The 19,046-nt window shown below is 38.9% G+C and overlaps 1 protein-coding gene across 1 annotated transcript in view; it reads left to right on the top strand.

The window, feature by feature from the left end:
- The window catches only part of STAB1 (stabilin 1), a 2,761,215-nt gene that overhangs the window by 2,735,103 nt on the left and 7,066 nt on the right, over positions 1-19,046 (top strand). Inside the window, exon 72 of the mRNA XM_044078505.1 lies at positions 9,833-9,943. Coding sequence (XP_043934440.1) covers positions 9,833-9,943 — 111 coding nt within the window. The remainder of the gene's footprint in view (positions 1-9,832; positions 9,944-19,046) is intronic.

Genomic DNA, 19,046 nt, shown 5'->3' with positions numbered 1-19,046 from the left:
AAACCTACAGATACTGGATCCATCATAGTTTGGTTTTGTCAAAGGAAAGCCTACTTAATGAATCTGGTGGACTTCTTTGAAAAACTCACTAAAGCAGTAGATCAGGGGAAAACTGTGTATACTACCTACCTAGATCTGACTAAGGCATTTGATACAATACCCGAATCTGGCATTGTCAACAAACTAATAGAGCTATATATAAATCCCTTTATAACAAGCAGGATAGCTAGCTGGCTCAGTAATAGGATCCAGGAGGTTAGAATCCATGAGGCCACCTCCACAGAGAGGCCTGTCACTGCTAGAGTACCCCCAGGGCTCTGTGCTAGGCCCGCTCCTTTTTGGCATCTACTGTTTGGATGTCAAAGCCAATGTCAGAGGCCTCTTGCTAATAAAGTTGGCAGATGATTGCAAACTGGGAGCAGTCATTGAATAGTACCCAGACAAGAACACCCTCCAGGAAGGTCTATTACAGACAAACGCTTGGTGCCAAAACTGTGGCCTAAAACTCAATACCAAGAAATGCATTATAGTACCTTTTGTAAAATCTGCCACCGTGGGTAATTACACCATCAATAAAACACCCTTAACTGTTGATTCACTAGTCAGGGGTCTGGAACTCATGTTGACAGTAACTTAGCGTTCTACCAACATGTCCAAGGTAGTAAGAATTTCTTCTGTGTTGCTTAACTTATAAGCAAGAACATGGCCTCTAGATCCAGAGAGATCATCATACTACTGTACTCGGCCCTCATCAGGCCCATGATAGAGTATCGTGCCCACTTAGGTGTGTTCTTAACCAGACATATGCAAGAACTGGACAGTCCACAAGGGTTCCTTACAAAAAAATACAAGGAGTAACCACAATGTCCTACTCTGATCACCTCAATGCCCTGTCTCTCTACTCGGTATCATACAGACGTCTGAGAGGTAATGTTTGTCTGGCATACAAGGCATCCCTCAACCCTGTTTTGATGAATCTTTTGCACATCCACAAAACAAATAACATCAGAACTACTAAATTAAAATACCTAAATTTTGCTTGCAATATAAATAGGACATGTTGGAGAGAGATTCTATGGAGCAGGCTCCCCGTCCATATGAAGCAGAGTTCCTTCCTATCCCTACTTAAGTGCAGCTTGGACCAATAGATAGGTAATCAAAATTTACCCCTGGTCTGGCTTCTGTGTCTCTAACGGGCAGAGGCAGTCAGTAAATCATTCCCCTGTAAAATAAACATAATTCAAATGTGTGTGTCACATTTAGATTGCAAGGCTAGCCTTTTAAAGCCCCTAGTAGTCTTTAGCCTAGCATACACCTATGAACCTATAACTTCAGGCACTGGGAGGGAATACCTCAGGATTTTGGGTCTCATGGCATCTGTGATTTTCATGATGCCCCTGGCAACACTCTACATGGAAAAGACACAATGGTCTCTGAAGTCTGTTTGATCCTAACACCACCATCCTTTGTCTTTTCAAACCCTAGTGTTGGGGTTTGTCAGAAAAGAAGTCACTTGGTGCAGACAGCAAATTTCCCTAAATGTAGTTCCCCACTTCTCCATCCCTGCTCCAGAGCAGTCACCACAGACACCTTGGACTTTGTTTTGGGAGCAGTTTCAGGAGGTATAAAAGTGCAAGGAGTGTAAGGCTGCAAGGACAGACACAAGCACATAAATATAAAAGAGATGCTTGCCCTGATCAAGATGTTGTTTGCTAGCAGGAACCTTTTCATTAGTTATAGATCTCTTTAATGTGGAATTGTTTAGATGTCTTTTACTTCTGCAGAGATTGTGCAGTGATACTGGTGGATTGTAGAAATCTGTGTAGAATTTTATGATGGAAATGTTTTGAATTGGGCAGTTTTGTCATTATTGGTGCATGCATTTTGTTTCATTGTTTACCAGAAAATATTCAATACAATAAATTTAAAACACCCTCTAACAACTGTACAGTATTATACAAGGAATATAATTTAATACAATCAGGAAGGCGCATCAAAGAACACATGTATGTTTCCTGTGCAAGGGGCCTATGATTTGAAAACAGCCCAAAGTTAATCTTTTTCTGCCACTGGCCAGATGTATTTTCTTTGAATGTGGGTTTCAATGTTGTTTCAAGGAATGTGAGGTTCAAGGGCAGAGAAGTTTTAATGCCAAGTCTGTTTTCATTGTGAGACTGCATTGCTTTGTTTAGCAGATGTCTATTAGTGTTTGTGCTGTAAAATGTAAAATAAAACTTTTAAATGAAATCCAAATCATCATAGAAATAAAGCAGTATGCACATTATAGTGTTTATGGTAAATGGGGCAAAATAGCCAAATAATGGGACATTGGAATGGCTGCAGGGGGGCGGCCCCATTCGACCAAACTCAGACAGCCCCAGCTGAACTATACCTCTCAACTGTCCAAAGTTTTGCAGAATTAATAGATTTTTGCTTCTTATTTTTGGTTTGTTCCTCATAAAATGTGTGGTTTTCTGGCATATCATTTAGGAATAAAGTCACTAAATAATGACAGACATTGAGTTTCAGATGTCATACCCTTCAGAAAAAAATGCATGCTAAAGCAAGACCTGTTATTCTGTCAACTGTCTAAGTTTATACAAGAGCAATTTTTAGTACTGTTTGTATGTTCCCCCTAATATATTTGGCCTTGTCCAGATTTCTTGCGTTAAGAGGTTGAGAGGTACATGCAAATACATTTCTTTATAGAATTAGGTATATCCAAACCTCTCAACTGTCCCTAATTTTGGCTCAAAAAAGTGTTGCTCTCTCCCTAATAATCCCTCCACAAAATGGCAAATTTGGAAGAAATCATGGAGGGTTTACAATTAATAATTAATTGTAATGATCAGAGTTATAGATTATTTTTAATTTCAGAAATGCATGTAGATTCTCTTATTTTGTCAGCTACTCAAGTTAACAGTACTAATATTTAAAAAGTGTCCCTTATTTGACAGGTTCCCAGCTGTATTGTGTGGCTATTTTATATTTTTGCATCACATTTTTGGTCCTTTTTTCATAAAATTATGGTTTTCTGGTAAATTAGTGGCAAATCATTAAAGATTGAAATTAGAAAATAATGACAGACATTTGAGTTTCAGATTTCATACCCTTCAGAAAATTCAAACTAATGCAAGACCTATTATTCTATTATCTTTCTAAGTTTAGAAAATCAATATTTAAAATTGTCCTTATTTTTGGGCCTTTGTCCCACTTCTATTTATGGTTTTGTCCAGATGTTTTGCTCTGAGGTTGAGAGGTATGACAAAAGTGTCAAGGCCATCAACGTCAGCCAGAGACATTTCAAATTGTGACATACTTGTTGTACCCCACTCCCTCATGTAGTGACTGTGGATGTGTCCAAGCAAGGCAAGGAGCAGCTATGCAGTTTAAGTGTGCAAAGTATCCCCCCATCCAAGGTAGGCACAAGTACTACAGTGGCTTTTCATCTGTCCTTGATTTTGCAGAATGTTCTGGTTTTCGGTCATATTTTTATACTGTTGATTTATGCTTCTTATTATTCAGAAAATGCATGTTGTTGCAGTACCTGTTGGTCTGTGTTTTACTAGCAATGCTTTAATGACCATCAGGTAAGCTTATCTGAGACAGTAAGATGAGAGTAAGCTTTAATAAGCATACTGTTAAAGAATTACCAACATTGGAAGCCTTTTTGTTGTTGCCATGCAGAGAATATTTACATAACTAGATAGTGTATAAGCCTTGGGTATTGAAATGCATATGATAGTATTTGTAATAAAGGACAGGATTACAATATTTTCAGAAGCTCATTACATTTGTTGGAGACTTGCAGTCATCTTTGCAGGCTTTACACGTAAACTAAACAAAATGTCAATCTATCATATGTGGTCCATAACCTGTGCAGCAATCCTTTGAGCAATTTATCTTGAACTTGTTTCTTGTTTGCTGTTCATTTTTTACTTTGATCATGTTTTCCCCATGAAGCAAGTAGATAGTTGTAAGGCAGTAGGTCTCTTTTGGATAAGAAACATTTTTACAAATGGGGGTATCACAGAGATTGCTACTTTCGGCATGTTACTTGTTACTTTTATAAAGCTGAATATAAATTATAATTAGAACTGCAGTGCAAGGAGAAATGGTTTGAGTTGACTGCTTCTTGTTTTTTTATACTTGATTTTGACTGGCATTCCAGTAATGTATTTAAAAAGTAATTTATTTTTTCATGCCTTACAACCTTTTTGTTTCCATCTAGATATTAATTAAGTAAGCTGTCATGTAGCCAATGTCTTGAAATATATATTTTTTTCTTCTACACTTCATTTTGTCTTGATTGGACTCTCATAATGATGGTTTGGCACCTAGGGTAGTGTATTTGATTAAAGTCCCAGTTTTTGCAGTTTCTAGCATGACTCCACCCCGTTCTGGTTGACCACACCTCTTCTCGCTGGCCCCACCCATTCAGCTGTCTTCTGCAGCCCCCTTTTGATTTGAAGTCATCAGTCGCCACTGCCACAGACATACCTTTTTAGAGCTGCTGCCATTCTTCAACTCCACCTACGTTCTCTTCTTCCTGTGGTGCTAGAGCCCTAGTGTTTTCTTGAACTCTTCAGACAAATCTCTTTTGAGCCTGAGGCCTTCTCTGACCACTTCTTGATGATTGTGGCCACCAGTAGTTTATTTCCTGGACTGACTGTTTCATTGGGTATGACTTTGGAATCTTTGACTGTAACTCAGTGGCATTTCTTTATTATGAGAAGTCTACCTTAGTTGCATGTTATTACTTTCTCTTGTTTTGCTGAGCCATATCTTGACCACCATCAAGCCATTTGCCAGACAGAAGTATAGAATGACCTCTTTTTGTTTATTCCTGTTGCCCCACCCATGTGAACCCAGGCAATCCTCATATCATGCTCTGTCTGTCTGTCCCATTATGTTTTACAGACTGTAGGGACCGTATGATATCATAGATACTGACACTGGAAAGGCAGCTGTCACCCAGTCTTTGTTCTACCTAGTGAGTGTATACTCAATGTGCCTGATGTCTGCATCACCAGATACTAGGACTGTTCTTAGATATACAGATTTTGTGGAAGGTTTGCAGTCCGCAACCTGATGTCTTACTGAGTTATGTGAGAGTGATGGAGTTGTGTTATTGGACTGCTGTCCAAACTTTTTATTCCTGATTCTTGAAGGCTTGGGGAGTGTTTCTTTTATAATGTTAACATGTGAGTTTTGAGTGATGTCTTAGTGGTATGTATGATTTAAATGCTGCATATGGACCATCTGGTATGTGTGTGGTTGGACACCAGGTCACATATATAATTACACATCTCAGAAATGATGTAATACTGGTCTAACATTTACTAAATGTAGGTGAGCATAAAGCAGTTCCTTCATTGTCTGAGAACAGCAAATGTGATGAGGCTGGTTACAGAAGGGTTAGTGGTATACCAGGCTGCCATGTTTGCCAGGCGACTTAAATTACCATGGGCATTAATGATGCATTAAATTAGTTTAGCCAGTAAGCAGGGAAGATATATTGGCTTAGATGAGTTATGCTGTGGACAAAGAATACTAGGTGAAGCAAAAATATCCTAAAACTGATGCAACAACTACTTGAACCTACAGGGAAGAAATTAAATAATGCAGTTGAATATAGAGTAGTTCAGTATAATAACCATAGTATGAGGACTGAAAAGGTAATTTAAATGAAACACAATAAGATCCAAAAGCAGGACACAGCTATAGATTGGAACAGTATACAGTGACAGAAGTAACACTAGTAAGAGAGTAACTCATGATGAACAGGTAGTAAAAATATACACAGCATATCCTAGAAAAGCAGGCTGAGATGCCACCAGCAATGTAAATGACGTTTAACTCAGGTAGCACACATAATGCACTGCAAGGCTAAATTCCCACCAGTACAGCTAAGAAAGAAAAGCACACGCTTCGAGGACTCAGTATGCTAGGGTGCCACACAATGAATGTTTCTAGAATGCCACAATACACGTGCTACAAGGAGTAACCATGCTCAGGTGCTGCACAATGAATGTTTCTAGAAAGCCACAATACACATGCTACAAGGCATAACGATGCTCAGGTGCCACACAATGAATGTTTCTAGAATGCCACAATACATGTGCTACAAGGAGTAACTATGCTCAGGTGCCACACAATGAATGTTTCTAGAATGCCACAATACATGTGCTACAAGGAGTAACTATGCTCAGGTGCCACACAATGAATGTTTCTAGAATGCCACAATACACGTGCTACAAGGAGTAACTATGCTCAGGTGCCACACAATGAATGTTTCTAGAATTCCACAATACACGTGCTTCAAGGAGTAACTATGCTCAGGTGCCACACAATGAATGTTTCTAGAATGCCACAATACACGTGCTACAAGGAGTAACTATACTCAGGTGCCACACAATGAATGTTTCTAGAATGCCACAATACACATACTACAAGGAGTAACTATGCTCAGGTGCTACACAATTAATGTTTCTAGAATGCCACAATACACGTGCTACAAGGAGTAACTATGCTCAGGTGCCACACAATGAAAGTTTCTAGAATGCCACAATACACGTGCTACAAGGAGTAACTATGCTCAGGTGCTGCACAATGAATGCTTCTAGTATCAGACTTAATCATCACATGCTTGGAAGCAGGTAAATACAGTCACTGTCAATAACTAGCCCAATTTCAAAGGGAAATATAGATGTCAATAACTGTTGACAACTGCTCTGAACTGATCTGGGAGCAACACGGAGCTATTATAACAATAACAGTTTCAGACACTAGCCTCTGGTAACAGTGCACAAGGCAAACAACTGACCTGACAGCAACAAGAACACAAGTGTACAACTCGCCATGGCTTAGAGCCAGTTTGTTCTACCAGTAGCAACTTTTCCCATCCATATAAACTAACTGAGGGACCAAAATGAATGTAGGTAATGCTAGGAAACAGCAATAAACATTTTAATTCAAGCTAATTGTGTCTCTACAGTGTAATGCACCCCACCATTGTACAGAGCAGCAGGATCAAATCCAGTTAGAACGTGCCAATACATCAGCAGTTTATAACAAGGAAATGCAGCATAGAGCAGCCCAATCAAATAAAGCAACAAATGTTACCATATAACACAATTTACAAGCAATACGTAAAGGCCACAGCCAATCATAAAACAAATAAATAAGCCTTGAATAAGTAGACCACCAGCAAATTTCTTACATGCACTAGAAAAAGTGTTCTACTGTCATCAGAAAAAAGGTCAAAAAGTATCTCAAGCAACTTTGAATGCAGACCTTTAAGGAGAATAACAATAATTATACAGAATATTATATCCGTAAAGTTGAACCAACACAAAAGTGGAGAAAGGAGATTCTGCCGATAGGGATGACTACAATTAGGGATACAGACAATAGGCAAGGGGGCTTGAATTTATTGGAGAAAACTGACAAAGGAACCAAGATATTTGGAGCAAATAACTAGAGGGGAAAGGTAATAAAATGGGAAGACGCCAAAAATTTAACCGAGAAGTTAGCCCAGACTTGTTTCACTCCTTGCTTTCCGGTCTTCCTTCAGATGATCCCATATGTAAGGAACTAACTTCCTGACTTCTGTTTGCATGTTACAACCATATTTACCCCCCTTGATTGCCATTTCATGCCTAGTGAAAACCTGTGAGAACATTCCCCAACTCCATACTGCACTGCACATTTTGAGTATACATTTAAAGACATATACATCCAATGTTTAACCTATTACAATATATACACAGAGATATATATGCTGGTCTGACATCATACATGCACATGCACACATACTGTGTGTATGTGAGGGGCAGCAGCACCCACCTTGGCTGTTACTATAGCAGTACAGCATAAACATGAAGGATGGGGTTATAAATGATATTTATATGGGGGGGCACTACTGTAACTCTCAAGTACATAATATTGTTATTGTATTCTCATCATCTGACTTCCCACAACATTTGTAAAACCCTCTGTTATACAGCGGTTTAAGCTACCATCTTCCACAAAAGCAGCATATATGGCTTTATAAGGTTAAAGTTATTAGCACCTTCATAACATCAGTGAAGCAGCTGCCTTCAGTAATAGTGTTTTATAGATTAGTATCTTCATAATCATGAGTGAGTAAATACATTTGTCATAACAGACAGATGCTTTAATAGACCTGAAATGTCATCATGTAGTCTTAATTGCGTAGTTTTCATCTTTCCATGATTCTTTAGAAAGTCAGATTGTTGTCATATTTCTGCACTGTCACTCGTAACATTTGTGATTATCTGGCAAATCACCGAGGACTGTGAGCAATAAATACCAGACATTCAAGTTTCATGCATCTCAGTCTTAAGAAAATGCACATTATGTAAAACCTGTTTATTATTCTGCCAATTTTCTGTTTGTGATGTTGAGCTTTTGTTCCACATCATTTTTAGTTCTCCTCTGTTGCTTGATCATCAACAGTCCTTTACAGCAGTTGAGTCCTGGCTAAGAAATGCCCAACTCTTTCTTAATCCAAAATAGACAAAACTAGTACTCTTTCATCCCAAAAGTACCTCCCCTGTCACTGATCATTTCAACATCCTTGCATCTGACAACACTGCCGAGAAATAGTGCAGGAAACCAAACTTGTAGGTGTTATCATTGACAATAAACTTTCATTTGACCCCCACGTACAGCAAAATATAAAGAAAACTCATCAAAAACTGGGACTCTTGTATAGAAACAAACACTTTTTTTTTTTACTGCAGCAACCAAAACTACCCTTACAAAAACAATTTTACTTCCCTCTCTTTGGTATAGTGTCGCTGTCTTAACTAATTTACAAAATTCTACCCTAAGCAAATTGGAACAGTGCTACAACAAAGTTGCAAAGTTTGCCACAAACTTTAAATATCACACACACCACTGTAAAGCACTCCTAGAATTAAACTGGCTTGAACTCCCCAACCAACTTGCCTTTATTCAGCTATCCACCTTACACAAACTTAATTTCAAGCCTACTGCCTGCCCTGCACTAGCCAATCTAGTCGCACCTTACACAGCAAATCGGTCCCTACGAACAGAAGACAAAAATCTGTTAGCTATCTCAAAACCCACAAGAAATCCTGGTCACTCTCTGTATTCATACTCTGTCTCTAAACTTTGGAATTCACTACCTCTAGCTACCAGGTTTATTCCTGGCCTAACCCATTTCAAAGCCTCTTTAAAAAAATCATCTCAAAAATACATGGCTCTGCTCCTGCGTAAAGCTTGCCTAATGCTCAGGTCTTCCTCTTCTCTCACATTTCAATCCCTCACAGACTGCAAGATCCTAAAGCTCTTCTAATTCCTTCTCTGCTTCTATACCATATCCTTAAGCTGCTTCTCAGACTTTATTGCTTCTATTCCTCTTAACTCTCTCTTGCTATATGTCTGCATCACTGACTTTCTGACTGCTATTTCTACATCATGTTTGATGAGAGTGACTATTATCATCTGTAATGTTTTAACTGTATAGAACTGTTTAGATGTGTAGTAATATATTACATCTTGTAGCAGTTTGTTCTGTCAACTTATTTTTTGTATAGTATCTCTAATGTAATCTTTATTGTATTGTATTATACTGTATTTGTATTGCACTGTATGTGGAGCTTCTCTCCCTGGGCCTCTGCTGAAAACGGGTTCTATAGAGCCAGTCAGACCACCCTGGTAAACAAATGTCAAATAAATAAATAAATAAATCATACAAGTTAAGAAGTACTCAATCATAAATATAAACTGCATTCTATAACGCACATTATTAAACTGAATAACTGTTTTTTTTTATGTTCAGCAAGCTGATGAGAATGACCTGATGCCTTCAAAGAACGAACGTAACTCATCCCTGGCATCTGTGACCAATCCAATGTACGACGCCCGTAGCCACTTCTGTGATCCATTCAGTGTAAGTCATCAGTATTTTTCAATGTCAGCCTTGTCTTGATTTTGTAAAGTAAGTCATCAGTGTTTTCCAGTGTTGTAGACTTACTAAGGTAATGGGTTAAATGATAAAAAATAAAATAAAATAAATGTAAATAAATAACAGTTATATGAGGATTCTCCAAAGCACACCAGAATGAAATGTATTTTTACAGTTGCTGTAGGCCAAAACCTTTGATTCACACAAGTGATCAAAAATGTTGTTTCTGTATAACACAAGTAAAACATCAGTGAGGAGCAAAGTTCTAGGACCCAAGTAACCCCCCCCCCCAGCTGATTTACTGTCCACTTCTCCCTCCATCCCCACCTCTAAGGGTTGAAATACCTTGTTGAAAATGATAATTTAGTTTCATAAATAAAAACACCAGCAAACTAACAGCTAGGATTTACAAATATGACTGTTGTCACTCTTAACTTTACAAGGAATTACACCTTAGGATACTTTGCCTCCAACGAGACATATATAACTCGAACTACTAGAATGGAGCGATTCCAGATATGATAAATAATATATGTATATTCTTCATTTTTCAGAGCTTAGTCCCAGCTTTGTCATGGACTGCTTTATAAGGATATGTTTATTAATTTATTCATCCCAATCCTGAAACATGATTCTCTAGCACCAGCTGAGGGTAACCTCCCCACATCTGAATGTCATCTCTACATTCAGTCACTAACAGAAGTTCCTAAGTAAGAGAAAAAAGTGCCCTTTCACCTTCATTTGTATTTATTTAGCAGGCAGGTAGTTGGTGTGAATTACAAGGGCCCTTTTTCTCCCACCAGCTTGTTATAGCGGAGTCAAAATTTAAAGCATACAACTAGCATATGACAGTAGCAAAGTAATAAAACATAAAATAGTAAACAGGTTAAGAAGTTACATATCACACCACGTCTGTGAGTTCCAGTACGGAAAAACTTTTGCAAATATTCCAAATATGATATCAATTTAAGTGAAATGCTCATCAAGAAAATAAGAGTTTACAAGCACCACGTATGACATGTTAATGAAAACATTATTGTAGTACGACTGCTATGGATGATCAAGACACACTCATTCATAAGCCAGTTCCTCGATCACAACTGGTCTAGAATATGTTTTCTTTTCTTTTTTTTTTTTTTTTACATCTAATTACACTCATCAAAAATAGTGTTTGTGAGGGGAGCATGTCCCCCATGAACCCTCATTGCCTTATTAACAACCTTATTTCTACAGTCATACAACAGCAGGAAAAGGATAACCTCCTCACTTACAATGATCCCACAATGCCTATATTACAATAATATGACGTATAAACAAGTATAAATTCTAAGAGATGTGACTGGGCAGTCAGAACCTAATCAGATGGCCATTCATCACTAGTGGGAAGTCAATCATAACACAAACTACACACAACATGCTTCCAGTTGATTGTAATATTTATTGGCTAATTCTTAGTTACATAGCTGCAAAGAGCTGGGCAACATTAAGTTTTTTGGGTTTTTTTTGAAAAACAAATCTTTATTGTACTCAACATCACATAATTTCCAGAACATTTCAATTCACCTTACTATCATATGACGCTTCTGTACATTTCAATAGACTGTTAATATTTCCATTGATAATATTACTGAATGTTTGTCTTTCCAGATATATAAACACCTCTTCTTTTAAAAATATTATACTAATGAGAAACAAACAAGAAAAAATAACTTGAAAAATAAGCATTTAGGTAACTTGGTCTACATTAATATGGGGTACTGTAATACTCCTGAAATTGCTGTACTGTAAAAGTCAGCCATCATCATTTTAAGAAACATTTCAATTAACAGCACTGTGTGAATAAAGTAGGAAGAAGAAGCTCAGAGTAAGAAACATTTCAAAGTAACTGCACTTTGGACATAAACAGTACACGGCACACTGAAATTTCCCCAAATGGCTGTACTTTGCTAAATAACTCTTTATAGTGTAATAAATGCTCTGTAATAGTGGCTTTTACAAATAGATACACCCAGCACAAGAGACTTTTCGAAATTTATTTTATTTTATTTATTTATTTTATTTTACATTTGTTGACTGGGCTAGTCTAGTTGGATTTATGTCCATTTTCAGTGGAGGCCCGGGGAGAAAAGCTCCACAAACAACAAAAAATAGGCCAAGACAATGATATTTACAATAGAAATTGGTACATTACAAAGCTTTATAACATATTACATATCTAGGATTTTATATTCTATATTCCAATAAGGAAAAACCTGATGTAAATAAATCCAAATGCAACAGTAGCTTGTATTAATAATGTAAATTATATATAAGAGATACTATAGATTCTAAAGTCGCACAAAAATATCAAAAGAAAAACGCTAGTGTTAAGTGGTTAGAGTATCCCAAAGCAAAGTACAAATATACAATTATAATGTTCAGTCTCACAAGAGTTATGGTCTTATATGAAAATGGTTAGTCATTCAATTGTATATACATGTTTACATGAGGAATAATCCTCAGAATGGTCAAGCACACTATCGGCGAGTAAACACAAGATAATGTTCATAAGAGGCTAGGAATCAATGGAGTCTGGAAAAGGGTATGGTGGTTAGTCTGGGTTATCATAGGGTCATTGCCAGTGTGATTTGAGGTAGGGTTTGAGCTTGCTTTTAAATAGGTTAACTGAGGATAGTGAGGTTAGTTGACTTGGGAGACTGTTCCAGGTTTTACCTACTGTATTAGAGAACAGGGTGTCACCAGCTGAATTGTTGGATTTAGATATTTGTACAAGTAGTTTGTTAGATGAGCGTAAGGTTTTGAGATTGTTATAGGGGGTGACTAGGGATGTAAGTATGGGTGTATTTTGAGGTAGATACAGGATCTTGTGGGCTACTATTAGTTGATTGAAAAGTATTAGATTTGGCAATTCTAACCATCCAGGTTGATTCAGTTTGATACAGTGATGAGTTCTATAGGAGGACCCAGCTGCAAATCTGGCAATATTGTTGTAGGAGGATGACAGTTTGCTCAGATTACTTCTGCATATTTTGGTATAGATAGGGGAGGCATAGAACAGGGTAGAGATAAGGTGGGTGCGAGCAATGGTCACCCTGGCTAGAGGAGTTAGAAAGGGTTTGATCCTGTAGAGGGAACCTATGGTTGTAGTTTGCACTTTACGAAATAGTTGCACTTTGCACACAACAAATTCTTTAGAATAAATGCACAGTAATAAACATTCACTGTAAACACTTTTGCACACTTTGAGATATTTCGTATAAGTCTAGGTATGCTATTCAGAACTTCGACCAATGCAAAATAGTAATTTATGCCAAACACAGTAATTTGCCAAGAAACATGGAGTTGCCTTGATTTACTTAAGCTTAATGTGCCCTTTTTGCCCTTTATTATTTTCATTTTGCTCATTTAATCTCTATTCATACCTATTATATTTTCTTGTGCTCGTTTTAACTCTAAACATGCTTGTTTTACATTAAACATGCTCATTTTGAAATTCCAAGGTAATTCTGAACCCTTTATATGCTTTTCTGATAATCGTTTTGTCAAATAGCTTAATTTCAAACATTTCATTTGATTAATAAACTTTTTTATGCCACCCATTTGCTTAATAAACATTTATGTGCTATTTGTTTGCTTAGTAATGCATTCTGTGCCCTTGTAATGCTCCATTTTGTCTTTTTATAAAATAAATAATTTGTGCAAGTTTTCATTACCTTTAGGTCATTTCTTGCCCTTTTTGCATTTCTTTCACTTAGTCTATCTTCACTGTTAACTCTGTACCTCATGGCTCTGAAAAGCAGTCTCTGGTATCCCACTTCTGACACCATGTCGCTCATCTAGTCAAGATGAAGTAGACGAACATTGTGGGTTCTTGTTCAAGCAGCTTTATTATATACAAACGCATGAGAAATGAGGCTAAGTAACTTTAACTTATATACAGACTAGCTAACCCGCTTCTCAAAATGATATTGAAGCTAGCATGTGCTTCCTATTTATATGCATGTTCAGTCCTTGGAAATACTTCTTAAAGGTACAAAACAGCTCACTATTCTACAGATGGGGAACCGTAAATTCACTCCTGGGTTACTGCTCATGTCCCTTATGGACAGAGGTCATCTGTAAAATGACGTAGGGCTCCAACACCCAAAGACCCACTACATTGATACTACCACATCCTATATCTAGGGAATTAAGATATAATATTGTCATCCTAAATGAAAGACAATCATTGGCAGACTTTTAGTAGAACCTAGAACAGAAGCTGCCATTAAAAAAGGAATAATTAGTGCATCATACATATTGCATGATAGGTTCATAGATAGGTACTAGGCTATCGGCCCTGGGGTCTATACAAGCCCAGCCAAAAAGGTACCCTGGCTTTTGCCACCAAGAAAATTATTTTTATGTGCCACTGTCGAGCAGAGCCACAGAGGTGATCCCCAGGGTGAATTTCCTATTTCCCATCCAATCATCAAGATTTTTCTTGAAGAGTGCTAATGAGGAGCTTAGTGTGATATAGATAAGTAGTTTATTCCAGAGTATGAGGAGTCTCTGGGACAGGAATCTATCCCTCCAGCACGTTCTGTTTATTGTGGTGACAAGGTTTAGGTCCCTAGAGTGTGTAGCTGGGAGGGACTGGGATTTCTTTAAGTGGAACATGTCCAACAGCTCTGGGTTTGGCATAACTTTGCATGTTAGGAAGAGATCACCTCTGAGTAGGCGATATGCGACAGAGTAAAGCTGGAGTTTTTTTAGATGGTCTGCATAGGGCATCTGTTTGAGACTGGTAATCCTCTTTGTGAGGTATTTCTGCGGCCTTTCCAGTTGTTGTCGATGTCTTGTGAGGTACATACCAAAAGGGGCGTTGTACTCTATAATGGGTCTAATGAGTGATGAGTAGAGAGGAACACTGACCTCTTTTTTTCTGGATGAGAAACCTTTTGTGATGAGGTGTGCCATGTAGAAGGATTTCCTGACTACTGTGGCGATGTGATTATCAAAGGAGAGACTACTGTCCACCTGTGTCCCAAGGTCTCTTATCACACTTTTGGTGTTAAATATACTATCGCCTATGATGTAGTTCATGGGTACAGAGTTTTTACCAAAGAGGATGACAATGTACTTTTTGGCATTGAGCTTGAAGCCATGGCTTTGACAACAGGCATCTGTCTCAGTGAGGCCCTTTTGTTGGATGTCCACATCATTAGGAGTTTCGATTATGGCTCCTAGTTTGCAGTCATCTGTGAACTTTGTTAGCCAAAGACCTTCTGTGTTAGCCTGTACTTCAGAGAAGTAGATACCAAACAGGAAAGGACCCAGGACTGAACCCTGTGGTACTCCACTTGTCACTGGTCTGAAGTCGGATTTGGAGTCTGCTACTTTCACAGTATGGGTTCTATCAGTGAGCCAGTTGGCAGCCCATCTTGTAACATAGGGATTTATACCTAGTTTAGTGAGTTTATCTATAATTCCAGAGTGGGGGATGGTATTGAAAGCCTTGGCAAGATCTAGATAGGCTGTGTGAACCACCTTACCCTTGTCTACGGCTTTGGTGACTGCTTCAAAGAAGTCTATCAGGTTTAGGAGACATGATCTGCCTTTTACAAGACTGAACTGTGTGGGGTCAGAGTTTGGAGATTACCAATGTCTTTGTTTATAAGTTCCATGATGATACGTTCCATGGCCTTGCAGACCAGGCTCATCAGGCTAATGGGGTGGTAGTTCTTGGGGTCTGTGGTGGCTCCCCCCTTGTGGAGTGGGATAACCGTTGCTGTGCACCATTCAGCAGGCACAAAGCCTGAGGTGAGGCTATGATTGAACATGGTACTTAGGTGGGGTGCCAGTTCATTCTGTAGTTCGTGTAGAACGCAGCCTGGGATGTTGTCTGGTCCCATGGATGCTGTGTTCTTGGCATTGGAGAGAGTGGTTTTTACCTGTGCAGCCATGATTACAGGAACTTTGCATTCTTCCAGTATAGAGATGGGCTCTTTAGGGGGAGAGAGGGGGGTAAAGTTAGCACTGAACCTATCTGCCAGGATGTTGGCAATATCAGCTGGGTCTGTATATTTAGTGCCATTGTGCCATTGTGCTGTAACTCAGAGCAGATCTGAATGTTGCAATTGAGATTCTTGACATAGCTATAGAATGCTTTGTGGTTGTCTTTAGAATCAGTGGCGATTTTGTTTTCGTAACTAGCTTTGGAGGATTCTATCAGGGATCACAGCTTCTAACTGAGGCTGACCAGGGAGCTCCTCCACTCATGGGATTTTACTCTCTTTTGCAACAGTTTCTTCCTTCTGTTGTACAGTTTGTTTATGGCAGGGGACCACCAGATTGGCTTCCTTTTTTGGAGGATAGCGTCTTGGTTCTGTTTGGGATAGCACAATCCATGCACTCATGTAAGTGCTTATAAAGTGCAATTGTGTAGGATTCAGTAGTTGCAACTGTATTGTCCATCTGCATGGGTGTCATGAAGTTCACCACTTCTGTCTTAAGAAGCATGAAGTTGGCTTTGGAGAAATATTTTACCATGGTTTCCTTAATGGGGTGAGGGCAGGATGTGGATATCTAGGAAAATTAGCTTATGGTCGGATCGGACCAATGAGGTGTTGACTTCAGGTGTGGAACAATGGTTACTCATGCTGGTAATGACTAGATCTAGGATATTGTTGCCCCTGGTGGGGGTGTGGGTAAGTTGATCCAGGGAATTGGAGTTTATGAATTCCAGAAAGCGTTGAGTGAAGGAGTTGGTACATGAGTAGTTTTCCCAGTTAATGGTGGGGTAGTTGAAATCGCCCATTATTAGGGTGTTTGGTTGAACCCTAATATTTTCCCGTACATCAAGAAAAGAGGAGTGAGAATCCTGGGGCATGGTGGGTGATTTGTAGCAAGCTACAATTTGGATTGCAGTTTTGCCCAGAGTTAGTTGCGCTTGGATAACCTTGGCTGCATTATGCTGAGCAACTAGCCTGGAGGTGTGGATATCCTTAATGAATATGGGCACACCTCCGCCTTTAGTGTTCCGGTCCAGGTTACATGGCCGAAAAGTGTGGTATGAGTTATAGCCTGGTGGTGCAGGGGTGCTCTCTGGAGCCTTGAACCAGGTCTCAGTCACTGCACAGATATCGATGTTCTCCATTTTAAGGAGTGCCTCGAGTGAGTGCATTTTGAGATTTAGACTTCTAGCATTGAGTAGCATCACCCTCAGTTTTTGCTTGGCTGTTCCTTTTATGGTGGTGAACTTGTCATTTGAACCTTGCCTAAAAAAGGCACTATAGGGGCGGAAAGAACCTTAGTCAGTATCCGGAATCCCAGGGGCGACAGGTGCAGGCCATCTCTGGCAAAGCATCGTGGTCTGTCGACCATGTCATCCCAGGCAGACAGATACTGGATCCCTTTAGAATGGCACCAGAAGCTTAGCGAATTGTTGACGTCAGTCATTTTTTTCCTTGTACTGCAGCATCTTTCTGGGCGATGGCAGAATGCTACTCAGGGCTAGGGTCATACCTGCCTGGGCTACAAGATCGGAGAGCTCTTCCATGCCTCTTTTCATGTAGTCCAGGGAGGTACATCTCAGGTCGTTCACACCAACATGGACAATGACAGAGTCATATTTGTACTTGTTGTGGAGTGACCTGAGTGCATGGGTTATGTGGCGGATCCTGGCACCTGACAGGCAGCCGACAGTAACCTTCTCCTTGTTTAGCCTGGTGAGTGGGACATCAGTGTGCCTGACTATAGAGTCACCTATGACTAGTGTGTTGGATACGTTGTTTTGCCTTATTGGCTGTGGTTGAGTGGCACACTGAGTCTGCTGGCTATGTGTCATTTGGGTTGTGTTGGGGGATGGAGGTTGCTTGCGCTTCTGCTTAGACAGATTATTACTGAGAGCCTCCGCGAATGTTTTTGTATTACTATGTGTGGATTTTGGTGGTGTAGATTTAGTGAGACTATGTGATGAGTGTGGTGTGGTGCAAGTGTTTACCTTCTCCTCTTGACTGTCAAGTTCAGTCTTGGTTGGAGAGAGCTTTACTTCCAGTTTGGCTAGATAAGTTCATCTCTCACAGGTTGTAGTGTTGGGTGGTAGGAGGAGAGGGTTGTCTGTGTACATGAGGCAATTTCTACATTGCCCCAAGATGCCCAGATTCATCAGATAGACAGGAGAGAACACTGGGAGCTGACCCTTAGACATGCCTGAATAAAAAACTATTTTCCTCTAGATAAGTGAGGAAGGTGAGTACAAGAGCTGTTTTTCTCTAAACAAGTGAGGAAAGTAAGTACCAAAACTGTTTTCCTCTAGGTAATGAGGAAGATTGAGTGCTGTAGTAATTAGTAGCTTATTTAATGCTTACAACAAGTTCTGAACAAGTGCTGATCACAAATAAGCAAATTCAAGTGCTAAAACTAAGAGTTTGTATCTGGACTAAACTAGTTACAGGAAAGGGAGGGAGTGCAAATGCAGGCTTTTAAATCAGAAAGTTGAGAGAGATGGTAAAACTGCCCAAATGGCCAATAACTACAATTTCTGAGCCAGAGCTACTCCTTATGTGGTAGATAGGTTACCTAGTGCTTACCACTCCCACTGATAAGCTAGAAGGCTTCCCTCAAACACAGAAAGCTTCGGGGAGCTCAGAAGCTTACATACAGTCCTGGATACAGCAAATCTGAATCTGGACTACACTAGTTACAGGAAAGGTATATATATATATATATATATATATATATATATATATATATATATATATATATATATATACACATACGGATACAGCAAATCTGAATCTGGACTACACTAGTTACAGGAAAGGTATATATATATATATATATATATATATATATATATATATATATATATATATATATATATATATATGTACATACAGAAATGTAGCTAAAACAGCAGTAAAAACAATTCAAATGCAGTGCAAGCTAGCACACTTGAGTATGTAGCAATGTTAGACCAAACAGTTTAAAAAATGCAATTAAATTAAAAATGACTAAAAACAATGCAGAAGGAGTCTATTAGGTAGAATGAGGTAAAGAGATGGGACTGGGAGAGTGTCCCAGATCAAATCTACAGTGGGGGTGG

Source organism: Protopterus annectens, chromosome 7.part1 (assembly GCF_019279795.1).
Source record: "Protopterus annectens isolate FY-2018-M chromosome 7.part1, PAN1.0, whole genome shotgun sequence".
In the NCBI taxonomy this organism is placed as follows: Eukaryota; Metazoa; Chordata; order Ceratodontiformes; family Protopteridae; genus Protopterus; species Protopterus annectens.
This window is presented reverse-complemented; position numbering and strand designations above follow the sequence as displayed.